Source organism: Arachis duranensis, chromosome 2 (genome assembly GCF_000817695.3).
Source record: "Arachis duranensis cultivar V14167 chromosome 2, aradu.V14167.gnm2.J7QH, whole genome shotgun sequence".
NCBI lineage: Eukaryota > Viridiplantae > Streptophyta > Magnoliopsida > Fabales > Fabaceae > Arachis > Arachis duranensis.
Genome location: NC_029773.3, coordinates 66,635,941 through 66,649,182, shown reverse-complemented (window position 1 = coordinate 66,649,182; position 13,242 = coordinate 66,635,941). Strand labels below are relative to the sequence as shown.

The following is a 13,242-nucleotide window of genomic DNA, read 5'->3' as shown; positions in this document are numbered from 1 at the left end:
TATTCCTAGGCTCAAACAGATTTGTAATTTTTGAAGTAAAAGCTCGATGTTTTTGAGAGAGATTTTGGTAAGAGACATAATTAGAAATAGGATAGTTGGTGCTGGTTTTGAGTACCTTTTTGGTACAGGTTCTGGTTTCTTTCCTAAGGGCTATTGGCAAATTATTATTAGAAGTAGCAATATCAGATTTACCAGGAAGATCCTCAGGTACTACAGTTGGACCGTCTTCCGAGTTTTCAGATTGAGTAGGTACAGAGATGATGGGCTGGTCTCTATTCTTCTTGGGATATTTTTGAACATAACATCGAAGCTCCTTTTCTGATTGTGGTATTTCTTTTTCTGTTTGTGTTTCAACTAATTCTGGCACAATTTCAGAATTGATTTCCATATCTTTTTTGGCAGTTATTTTAGAATTTGTTTGATCAGTGAAAGTTGTATCCTCAATATGTAAGATAGGAGTGGGTAAATGTTCATGCAAAAAATTTTCTTCACTTAGACTCTCCTCCTGAAGAAATTTTTTCTGAAAAAATGTTTCATGTTCCAAAAAAGTAACATCCATGCTTACATGACATTTCTTTGTGTGTGGATTGAAACATTTATACCCCTTTTGACTTGGGGAATAGCCAATAAAAATGTATTTTTCTGCCCTTGGATCAAGTTTACTTCGGGGTGAAAGTGTATGCAGAAATACAGTACAACCAAATACTTTTAAAGGTAAATTAGAATATAACCTACATGCTGAAAAATTCTTTTCAAAAGTATCCAACGGTGTGCAGTAATTTAACACACGCGTAGGCATTCAATTTATGAGATAGGCTGCTGTTAGGACAGCATCTCCCCATAAATACTTTGGAACATTACCCTCAAACATAATGGCACGTGCTACTTCAAGAAGATGTTTATTCTTCCTTTCAGTAATGCCATTTTGTTGGGGTGTACTGAGGCATGTAGATTGATGTTGAATACCTTTTTTTTTTGAAGAAATTCACGAAGATTTTTGTTAAAGAATTCAGTACCATTATCACTTCTTAATATTGAAATTTTTGTGTCAAATTGAATTTCTACCATTTTTAAAAAATATTGAAAAATTTTAGAAATCTCAGATTTTTCATGCATGAGATAGATCCAACATAGTCATGTGAGGTCATCAATAAAAGTCACAAATCATTTCTTTCCAAATTGAGTTGTTATTTTCGATGGACCCCATACATCACTATGAATTAACTGGAAAGGTTTAGATGCATGATAAGGTTGAGAGTAATAAGAAACTCTATGACTCTTTGCACGAATACAACTTTCACATTTAAAAAAGGAAGAATCAATATTCTTAAACAAACTTGGAAACAAATGTTTGAGATATGAAAAATTAGGGTGTCCTAGTCTATTGTGCCAGCGTATTATTACGTCCTTTATAGGCATAGAACTTATACCACTAAATCCTTGAGCTACTTTATCTTCCGAAATATCCTCAAAATGATAGAGCCCGTCCATCATCTTAGCACTGCCAATCATCTTCCCCGAGGTCTGGTCTTGAAAAATACCATGAGTGTCAGAATGTCACAGCACAATTGGAATCCTTGCAAATTTTACTAATAGAGAAAAGATTACAAGAAAGATTTGGTACATGTAGGACATTTCTTAGGTCAATGTTTTTAGACAATTTAATTGTACCTTTTTTAGTAATAGATGAAAAACTACCATTAGCAACTCTAATTTTCTCATTTTCAAAAGAAGGAGAACAAGTTTAAATAAAGGAGAGAGGCTGGTCATATGGTCAGATGCACCTGAATCGACAATCCATGGTGCATTCAAGTTTGAGGTGCAGTTAAGGGACATAGGAGTACTAAAATTACCTGTTTGAGCTAAAGAACCACTAGGAGTACTAGACACAGAACTGAAATTTAACAGCCTTATGAGCTGCTTAACCTGTTCCTTACTCAAGGATGATTTTTCAGCCTCATGAGCAGTTGGGGTAGAATGTATTTTGGAACCAGGTTTGCTGCTTTTAAGATGTGCTGGTTTTCCATGAATCTTCCAGCAGGTTTCTCGGGTGTGACGAGGTTTATTGCAGTGGTCATACCAAAGATTGGAGGGATGCTTCTGATTTGATGAACTTTTAAGTGTAGCCGGTGCCACTAAGAGTGCATTAGACTCCAAAGAAGTCTGTTCAATCTTACCTTCCCCCATCATCACAGCTCTACGAGTTTCCTCTCTTCTAACCCCAGCAAAAACTTCTCCAATTGAGAGCAGGATTGCTCTTCCAATAATTCTGCCACGAACTTCATCTAGCTCCACATTGAGGCCTGCAAGAAATTGAAATATCCTCCCTTCTTCCACTGTTTGTTGGTGGTGTTTGGCATCAATGGCTGAAATTCACTTGTAGTTATTGAAGTGGTCAAGGTCCTGCCACACCCGTTTCAATGTGTGAAAATATTTGGTGACATTGTCACTCCTTTGTTGAATTTCTCTAGCTTTTAGAGTAAGTTCATAAATCGGGAATTTATTCCCAAGATCAGAGTACATCTCCTTGACACTATCCCACAATTCTTTGACAGTGGTATAGTACATATAGTAACTACTGATATCATCCTCCATTGAGTTTACCAGTCATGTCATCACCATGAAATTTTCGGTATCCCACACATTATATTGTGTGTCAATAACGTTAAACTGACTTCGCTCACCGGTGAGATATCCAATCTTCCCTCTTCCACGAATGTACATCTGAACTGATTGAGACCACCTAAGGTAGTTTGACTCATTGAGTCGAAATGTGGTGATCTGAACTGAATGGGAGTCACCACTAACTAATACTCGTTGCTCATATTTTAAATCTGATGGAATAGAAGTGGTGTTCTCCTTTTGTTCATGATTAATAACTGAGGAACTGTCAGTCATATCTATAAATCAGAGACACAGTGTAGAGATTCTAATCTGATACCAACTTGAAGTGTCTGAATATTATTTATATTCAAATGTACAGGAAATCATCTCTTTATAGAGGAATTACAAAAATAGAAATAACTAGAAAATAGAAAAAATACTAGTCTAAAATAAGAAAATATTTCTAATCATAAAATCCCTACAAATAAGCTAAACTAAAACTGGAAAGAATATTATAATTAATTCTATTTACAGAAAAGATTCATAAAATAAATTAGGAATCTGATTTTGATTTATCAACATTTTCACATGGCTATTGCTCATAAGGGCAAAGGCAAGAGCCAACTTCTCACTATGGTGATTAAGATGTTCTTCTTTCTCTGTGTATGGAACATCATGAAGCACATGTTCGATTTGTGGTACATAACCAATCAATTTGAGCTTTTCACCAAGCTCCTCCAATTTCAAATGGATTTCCCTGATGTGAGGATGTGCCCCATCCAACACAAAGACATGTACTTTATTGTTTATTTCTACCCAGCTACAACCAGGTTCCTTTTTAACACCATGGCTGGACATCAAGGCCCTTATTCTTTTGGCCTCTGCCCACCAACCTTTGCTAGCAAAAATATTTGAAAGTAATATGTAAGTAGAGTCTGTATCGCATTTGAGCTCAAATAGCCTTTTTGCTGCTCTTTCACCAAATTTAACATTCCCATGCTTTGCACATGCGCCCAGAACATTCTCCCAGACCAATGCATTAGTCGTGAGCTTCATCGCTTCGACAAAACTTTCAACGTCTGCAAATGTTCCTGCATGGCTGAGAATGTCAACCATACAAACATAATGCTCATCTCTAGGAGTTACGCCATAAACATTGCTCATGGAGTTGAAGTGTTGTTTTCCTTCTTCAACAAGACCCATGTGGCTGCATGCAAAAAGGACACCTATAAAGGTAACATCATCGGGTAAGTTGCTCTCATCTTTCATTTTCTGAAAGGTCTCTAGGGCCTTATCACCCTGACCGTGCAGAGAGAATCCACGTATAGTGTTCCATAGGACTTTATCATGCCGAACCAGTTCCTTGAAAATAGTCTCAGCATCTTCTATGCAGCCACATTTTGCATACATAATGCAAGTGCACCAGAAACAAACATATCAGGAAGAAGTCCACTCTTAAGTGCCATAGAGTGAAGTTGCCTTCCACTTTCACTAGCAGTTATCTGGGAACAACCACCTAATCAGCCAGTAACAGTGAACTCATTGGGCCTTACTCCTTCTTGCTGCATTGAATTTAAGAATTTGATAGGCTTCTCTTCTTTCTCAGTTTGGGCAAAACCAATGATCATTACTGTCCATGTGAAGAAGACACCCTATTGATCAACTTGGCAAAAACTATATATGATTCCTCCATATATCTAAATTTGAGATACATGTCCAAAAGGGCTTTCCTGTTTTTCAGAATTTGAGCATGAACTTGCTTTCCGAAGTTTATGTCTAAGAGATTAGAACAAGACCTTAAAATTCTAATAAATGTATACATATTTGGCCTAAATCCTTCGACAAGCATCTGGCAGAAAACATTTGATCCTGATCAGAGTAACCATAGTCTTGAAATCCTGACAATAGAGTATTCCAAGAAACAAGATCTGGCCATGTCATTGTCTCAAACACCCGATAACCATCATCCACACAACCATTTTTAATGTACATCCTGATAAGGGCATTACTTACAGACACATCTGATTCAAACCCAAATTTGAAAATACAAGCATGGATGTTTTCTCCATAAAGCAAGTCACCCGATTCAGCAGCAGCACTAACAACACTTGAAAAGATAAATTGGTTTGGTTCAACTCCTGTATGTCTCATCAAGTAAAATAGCTTAATTGCTTCACTGCTATGACCTTGCTTTTCAAGGCAAGCGATCATTGCACTCGAGGAACTACATCATGGTCTGTGATCATCTAAAAAAGTCTCAGTGCATCATCTACCATGTCACACTTTGAATATACGTCTATAAGACTGGAACACATGAATTTGTCTATTTCAAAACCACTTTTGATTGACAAGTTGGCCATCTCTTGATTGTCCTGACCCTTAAGTACACTGGACAAGGTAAATTCACTGAATTCTACTTCTGAATTTATCATTTCAAAAAATAGTCTAAATGCTCCTTTCCCATCACCCACTTGAGCATGACAATTAATCAACACGTCCCACAATACTTCATTCTGCTCAGGCATGCAGAGCACCTTATCAGCGAGATTGATTTCACCACATTTCGCATATAGATTAACTAATGCAGATGCAATAAAAACATCAGATAATAAAGCCTCCTTAATCACTTCGGCATGAACCTGTTTCCAAAACTAATATCCCAGCACATAGAACAAGCTTTCAAACAAGTGGCAACCGTGAATTCATTCGGACTGATCCCTTTCTTTCTCATCTCACAAAACAAATCAACACCCTGCCTGCCATTTCCCTGAGCTACAAATCCCTGAATTAATGCAGTCCAGGACACAACATCTTGTTCAGGAATTTCATCAAGCGCCTGGCATGCATAACTGGAGTAGTCACATTTTGCATACAAGTTAATGAGTGAAACCCAAAAATGAGAAACGGGGTCCACCCGTTTTTATCTGGTGACCATGAATGGGCTTTCCCTCATTCAAAGCTCCTCTCAAAGCACAATTACCCAACAAGGAAGAATGTCGTTTAAGCCTCTGCTTGCTACTCACATTTGACAGTTCCATCTCAATGTTCTTCTCTGTTTGAGGCACTGAGCAATGATTTCTACCACTAGGGTCTCTTTTAGGTGTTGTCCCTGACCTCTGTTGAGCTGAACTAACTCTTTGGAGGGGTTTCGAGGTGGTTTACGTGAAAAGAGTTGAACTTGGAGAATGGGTGGGGAGAGAAACTGAAAATTGTGTAGGTTGCACAATCCATAGGACACAGTTGCGCATTCCATGAAAACTTTCACTTTTATTTTGTCTAATGATTATTTTTGGATGAGCTGAAGAAAAAACCAACAAACAAAAAGAAAGTTAGGCAATGCTGGAAATAAAGTAGAGGCATAGCAACAACAACCATCATAGATGAATGTGTTGAGGTACTTCAATTTTGCATAATCTTTTATCTTTAAGTGGATTGATGCACTTACTAGGGGTGTGTGTACATGTGTAGGATGAAACCAATTTGTTCTAGCACAGAGGCCCTCAATATTCTCTAGGTCAATTTTTGAGAACCTAACCCAGCCTTAAACCGGATGAAACCTCATTATTCTAAGGCCACAACCATACCAGGTCTAGACTGGGATACAACTTGACAATTTTCTTCATATATGACAATTCTGAATTATGTAATTAAGGTCCAAATTTAGAACAACAGCTTATCAAAGAAAAACAAGCAATTTCAAGGGAAATAGCCTGTAAAAATGCAGCAAATCCTTTTACACAGCACACATATTACATGTTGCTAAGCATTTGAAATGTAGTATGTCCAAGATCCAGAAAGGATCAAAGATAGATAAAGAACTGCAAGCAATCATATGCATGGCACTTATATATTGTGTTTAACAAAGATGGGTTAGTGAACCTAAATGGCAACCGAAACAGAAGCAAACTAAGGCCTTCCTCCTTCCATTTATCTTTTAATTACACTCAAATGATAAGCAAAACAGAATTAAATTAAGGCTCCAGAAAGTTAATTAGTTCATTATTAGTAACAAGGTTTAATCACAAACAAGCAAATTAAGGTTCTATTTGGGCAGAACAGAGCAAAAAGATTAAAGAGCCACCGTTAAATTTAATCAATTTAATCACACATTGTATTTTCATCTCATAAATAGGCAAAACCGGAACTAATCTAATAAAATAACTCGATGAACAAAGAATTTTAAAAAAATCGAATTAATCCATATTGTTAATATATCAAGTAATCATTTTTTTGGTGACATATATCAAGTAATCAATTAATCAGAAATCAAGACATGGAGAGAGGCACAGAAGACTAGAAGAAGAAGAGAACATTGGTGGAGAGAGTTGACCGGCGGCGAGAGAGAGTACAGCTGCAGCAACAGAGACTGGGTGAGTAGAGAGCACAGCAGCAAAGAAGAGGAGCTCAAAGTTCGCAGCCTCGCCCCAGGAACATTAAATAGCTCCAGACATGAGAGAAACGATGGAGAAAGAAGTGGCAGTCGTTCGGGCGTTTGAGAGAGATGCTCGAACGGGTAGAAAGGAAGGGAGGGGAGGGAGGAAGGCAGGCTGGGTGTGTGTGACAGGGACAGACAGGGAACTTCGGTGGGAGAAGATTCTGGATTTTGTAGGTTAGTCTTTGTGGAGAGACAGACAAGGAAAGATCGAGAGCGAAAGACAAAGATGAAAGAGATTGAAATAAATTTTAGTATTTTATTTAGTGTAAGGTGGAAGGTAGAAATTAAAACAAGAATAAAATTTTAATTTAATTTGTACAAAGAGTAAAATGAGGGTATTTTAAGTATAAAATATTATTAAAATTTCAGTTTTCATCTTTAAAAATTTTAGTTTTTTATGTCCCTATTTTTTGGAGATATTGAAATACTGAAATTTTAGGGACAAAGACAAAAATTTTAATACTAATCTCTAAACCAGCAAATATAATACTGAGTTTTAGTCTTCCAGTCTCTGTCTTAATAACTCAAAACAAACATTATCTAAAGGTACACATTGGGATTTTTTCTACTAATTTTGTAGATTTAATTAATCAACTCTTAATTTTGTAATTATATTTTTGTCAGTATAAAATATATTAGAATTATCAAAATATTTTTTAAAAAAATTAAAAGTATTTATAATTAAAAATTTAATTATATATTTTTTGGATAAATTTTTAATTAATTTTAATATTTTTATTAAAAAATATAATTACAAATTTAGTAAAATTATAGAAACTAACAATGTAACTAAACTAATTTTGTAGTTAGGATATTTAGATTTTTTTTTCTATTAACAGTTTTTACCAATATTTGTATTTAAAGATAAAATTTAAGACATAATCAATTATTAAATATTCGAAGACTAAATTTTTAGGATTAATCTCTACATACAAGTAATTTTGCTATACAAGTTTTACAAGTTCTCTAATTGACGCTCAAACGTGCTTGTTATGCACATATGTTTTACGCACCTCTAACATATTTTTAATTTTTGAAAGGATTCCGTTTTCTTTTTTGAATTTCTTGCCTTCTCTTTCTCCTTCTTCATTTACATGCTTTTCTCTCTCTATTCTCTTTCTTCGTTATTTTCGATTTCCATTGTTTTTTGACATCAAGCTCTGAAATCGTTTTTAAAGATAATGGATAATTCAACTTCAAATTTTCAGATGAACCCGTACGTGAACCTTGACTGTGAAATATGCTGTTAATTCTTTCTTGTTTGAATTGAATCTAATGTACTAGGTCTGATTAGAATTAATATAATCTTGTCCATTTTATATCAGACGTTCGGGTGTAGATCAGGAATATTTGGGTGTATTTTTATAAAAGTTTGGATGTATTTATAGTTTATGACTTTTCATCTGACGGAGAGTGAATTGTCTTATTCTTTTAGTTGAATTGTTTTAGTTTCTGTTTAGTTATGATTCATAAATATGGTTTTTGTTAATTTTTTATGATGGTTTTATAGTTGTATTTGCATTCTATAGTTTATACTTGTTTTAATATGGTGTATCTTGGGTGTATTTTGCAGTCCTTCTGTGGTGTATTTTACAGCCCTTGCTGACTTTGGTGGATGATTTTAGTGTTCACGTAACATAACTCATTTCTGTATCTGCAGTAAATTTGGGTGTAAAAACAAAGATATTTAGGTGTAAAACGAAGATATTTGTATGTATTTTTATTATGATGAGTTCTGCATAATTCAGAACTCTTCCTCTTCCTCCTCCTCATCTTGTGCTGCTTCTTCTTTTTCATATTCTTATTTCATATTCTCGTAATTCTTTTTGGGAGGAAAAAATCAAGCAAAGTAGAAAAAAAATACATAATATTGCAAAATCAAAAGAAGAAGGAGGAGAAACACGACGATGAAGATGAAACACGCGAAGAAAAAAGAGAAGAAACACAAAGAATGAGGAGAAGAAGAAGGAAGAAGAGGAGGAGGAGGAGAAACGCGAAGAAAAATGACAGTTGTGGTTTTCATCGAGGAAGAAGAAGAGTCGTTCATAATGGTGAGTAGCGCGTTTTGAAAACAGAAAGTGGTTGAGTAACGTGCGTGTATTTATTCTTAAATGTGGGAGTGTAATGCGCGTGTGTTTTATTGGGCTTGTGCCAATTTGTAAGACTTATAAGTCAAAAAGGTTTGTATGTGTAGCATACTTGAAATCTTTATATTAGTTTTTCAAATTCATCACTTTTACCAATTTGATATCTCATATCCCAATTGCAATGTATAGTGGTTCTCCAAATTGAGCTTTGGACATTATAGTGGTATGTGGTTCTCTTTTTCAGTCCTTGTGTACATTTGATGTGGCCCTCATAAGGGAGTATCACATAATGACTCTTGTTGAATTGACGTCCGAAAGGGGTCTAGGACCACTATAGTGTTTGCAACTCAATCTCGAGAACTACTAGAGTGTAATTGAGATCTGAATGACTAAATTGGTGAAGGTCATGATAAAGTTTGGTATTCTAAATAAAATTTTTAAATTACCGCAAATTTGGGTGGCGAGTTCATCCAACAAATACAGAAGATTGATGGGTCTGGTAACTTGAAAACCAAAGTGATATATTTGTTTAATCCGACTAAACAATTTATTAGTCTAATACAGAAGATTGATGGGTCTGGTAACTTGAACAGTTTGCATTCCTCTATTTGAAAATTCTGACGCAATGGTTCACAACTGAGTCTATATGAAGCCTAAATTCTAAATCTGAAAGTGTCAAACATAGAAGAAAAAAAAAATCGTATATCTGCAACCAAAGCATGGTAATTAAGTACATTCAACCTAAATTTTTCTGATGGAGTCACGTATATATAAAGCACAGTAGCTAATACATTATAGCCTAAAATCCAACTACCCTCCCTACAAATTCCCCCACGTATATGAGGAGGAGCCTGACTGAGAAATATGTTTCTCAAGAACCAAAAGAAGCAGAAGCTATAAGGATTTATACACAACAGCCACCCTTCTTTTCGGTGTGATCCATGTCCGGAACAACTATTCTTGTTCCCTTCAGAAGCCCTGAACTCCCATTGGGGTCTGTGTCGTCGTTGGCAGAAAGTGTTTTTTTGCTGATTATTCGGTATATCTCGGTTAGAATGGTCAGAAAGGCGGTTTCAACATTGGTGGACTCGAGCGCCGAAGTCTCCATAAAGAACAGGTTCTCTCTTTGTGCAAACTCCTGCGCGTCTTCTGTTGGCACTGCTCTTAGAGCTGCAAGATCACACTTGTTGCCTATTAGCATTATGACGATGTTTTTGTCCGCGTGACCCCTCAATTCCTCTAACCACCTTGCCATGTGGTCAAAAGATTGGCGTTTTGTCATGTCAAAAACTAACATTGCTCCAACAGCACCACGATAATATGCACTAGTAACTGCCCTGTACCTGAAAGAGAGTAGTGAACTTTTTCAGAAGCTGTGTAACAAACTAAGATGCAAAACAAAAAATCTCGATGAGAGAAAAAAAAAGAACCTAAACAGAACAAATATGCAAAAGATTGAATGTTTTGAGCATATATCCAAGCCAAACGAAAAGCAAACAAAAATACTTGTGATTGCTTATAATGCAGAAAAATCTATCTTAACATCCCAGGAGTAATTAGCCATTACAAACAAATTTTCAGAAGAGAGATGTGGCATAATCAGAAAAATATGATCACAATCCTTGGCATAAATCATAGTGTTGGGATCCATATTTGGTCTAAAGGCTAGGTTTTTGCTTTTCAGAAATCAGTAAACAATCACTCATGGATATTATAGTAAAGACATTAATAGATTAGTAATTCAGATAAAGCTTCATCAGTTCATACTAAACTTACCAATTAGTAAGACTGGTGCACCTTTGGTATGAGAAAACACGAAGGAAGTCCAATTAAAACAAATAAAGTTTTTCTATAAATTCATCCAATCCAACAACAGAATCCTAATTACTTTTTGTACCCTTTACAAGACAGAGTCATATCAAGCTAGGCTTGAACCCGCTGACTGGAAATTAATGGAAACACACATGGGAAGAAAAAAAAAAAGAGGAACATCCAGAAAAATTCTTAGTAGATAAAAGAAAGTTCAAAAGACATTCACTTTGCAGAATAGGAGTACTATCTTCCATTCTTCCCACTGACGGGTGAACATTAAAAACAAATCAATCGAGGGGTGAACATTAAAAACAAATCAATCGAAAAGGTAGAAAATAATATTGACCAGAAAAAGCTCCTTTATGAAATTACATTATGAATTTGAGCAACCAAAACATGCAAACTCCACTGAGGATCTAACCAAAGTTAATTCGCTGCAATAATTCCACAAATAAATGAGTAATAGGAATCTCTAAGGAATTTCATGCTGGACTTATAGATTCTTAATGAGAAAAAGTAATTCTTAATGAACTACAATGTTAGATTTATAGATCCTTGAAGAAACATGACCTGCACACATTTCATTTCTTTGGAACCTATAAGTACAGGGATCCTTTTTTTTTTCTTTTCTCTCATATACTTATAAGTTCATAGTAAGATTTTTCAAAGACTTATTTTATACATTTCTTTTAAGGACCTATATAAGTCTATTACAAAATGTCAAAATTTACTTATCTTGTTACTCTAAATAAATAATAGATGGTATCCATCCCAAAGACATGAGATTCCACATTGCTATTCTAAATAATATACTAAACCATAGTAACAGCCTCGTGAAGATACAAATTTCATTCGAGTCTGGAAGGGGATTATACGTTACCAAACTGCATTGATCACGTAAAATCTAACAAGTCTTTAATTTTATTATTATATTTAACGTTCGCAGCTATTAAACTACCCAATCACCAACAACGTGGTGTTGTCATGGTGGTTGAGGCACACTATGACCCTAAAGGGAACCAGGTCCTACTCCTCCACAAACCAAACCTAACTACCCATACATAACAATAATTATAGCAATCAAGAACAAAAGAAACGGACCTAATTCAACAATTATAAGAATCAAGACCAATAATAATAATAATAAAAATAATAAATTATACATATTGAATTGAATTGAATGATAAAAGAGAAAGAGAAAGAGAAAGAGAAAGAGAAATGAACCTTTCTTGGCCAGCGGTGTCCCATATTTGAGCCTTAACGGTTTTGTTATCGATGATGAGAGTCTTCGTTTGGAACTCAACACCAATCGTGGCCTTCGAATCCATGCTGAACTCGTTCCTCGCGAACCGCGCCAAGAGCTGCGTCTTCCCCACCGCCGAGTCTCCGATCAACACCACCTTGAACACGTAATCGATCTTCTGGTTGTAGTCACCGTACAAATTCGACATCCTGAATCAGAATTTTCTATTTTTCCCCCTTAATATTTCTTCGGTTCTTCTGAGGAATTAGAGATAGAACGGAATTGGAATTGTTGTGCCCCCGCAGTTTCCTCAAAATTACCGCGGGAATTGGAACGTGGGAGGAGAAAGGTGGAAGAAGAAGGCGTTGTCTTCTTGTCTTTGATGAATCATGGAAAGGCTTCTTTCTGTTCTTGTTGTTGATGTCTTCTTTGGTATGATCGTAGGGGTTGAGTTGATCAATATAATAATAAATATTATTAATTAACAATAATTAAACAGAAAGAAAAACGAAAGAGATGTGACGTAAACGGGGAAAAGGAAAATCAGAAGGAAAATGTTTGTGTTTGTGTTTGTGTTGTGTTTGGGTTAGGTTCACAAATGCAGGGAGGCAGTTTGAGGGTGGGGGTGCATCAATAGCAAGTCCCTTGGTACTACTATTGGTATGAAAAAATAAGTTGGATTCTACAATTTGATTTTAACCGGATCGTTATTTTAATCCAAACCTAATCAAAATTAACTTCATGTCTACTGTGAGATGCAGAGATTAAAATTCACCTTTGACACAAGTTACTATTTCAAGATAACGACAAATTGTAAGTCACCAAATATTTTTTATAGTTAATGTAAAATTTAAATTATCGAATTTTTTTTTGTAAAATATATTTTTTTTTTGAAGTTCAGTAAAAATTTTAAAAATATTCTTAAAATTTTATTTTGTTTTAATTTTGTCTCAAAAATTTTTAATTTGCATCGAGTATATTATTTTCAATAACTAAATTTTTAAAAAATTTAAAACCAATCCAACAAAAATACATAAAAAATATGCTTAATTTATTTGTAT

At 35.1% G+C, this 13,242-nt stretch overlaps 3 protein-coding genes across 5 annotated transcripts; all 3 read right to left on the bottom strand.

Annotated features, from left to right (window-relative positions):
• Nucleotides 1-3,088: 3,088 nt before the first annotated feature.
• Nucleotides 3,089-7,202, bottom strand: LOC107474710 (pentatricopeptide repeat-containing protein At2g03880, mitochondrial-like). 3 transcript variants are annotated; one of them, XM_052256962.1, is made up of 2 exons: nt 6,050-7,202; nt 3,089-5,902 (listed from the first exon to the last, which is right to left on the bottom strand). In XM_052256962.1, the coding sequence occupies exon 2, from the start codon at nt 4,012-4,014 to the stop codon at nt 3,133-3,135; it is 882 nt and encodes a 293-aa protein (XP_052112922.1). In that variant the 5' UTR covers nt 4,015-5,902; nt 6,050-7,202; the 3' UTR covers nt 3,089-3,132. The 3 variants fall into 3 exon arrangements, with proteins under 3 accessions (XP_052112922.1, XP_052112924.1, XP_052112923.1); XM_052256964.1 differs by having other exon boundaries at nt 6,916-7,202; XM_052256963.1 differs by having other exon boundaries at nt 6,935-7,202.
• Nucleotides 4,125-4,815, bottom strand: LOC127744952 (pentatricopeptide repeat-containing protein At1g25360-like). The gene is made up of 2 exons (XM_052257851.1): nt 4,425-4,815; nt 4,125-4,234 (listed from the first exon to the last, which is right to left on the bottom strand). Exons 1-2 carry the CDS (start codon nt 4,813-4,815, stop codon nt 4,125-4,127), a joined length of 501 nt encoding a protein of 166 aa, XP_052113811.1.
• A 2,631-nt stretch (nt 7,203-9,833) lies between the features above and the next one.
• On the bottom strand, nt 9,834-12,822 carry LOC107474709 (ras-related protein RABA4d). The gene is made up of 2 exons (XM_016094351.3): nt 12,163-12,822; nt 9,834-10,469 (listed from the first exon to the last, which is right to left on the bottom strand). The coding sequence occupies exons 1-2, from the start codon at nt 12,387-12,389 to the stop codon at nt 10,031-10,033; spliced, it is 666 nt and encodes a 221-aa protein (XP_015949837.1). The 5' UTR covers nt 12,390-12,822; the 3' UTR covers nt 9,834-10,030.
• Nucleotides 12,823-13,242: the final 420 nt, after the last annotated feature.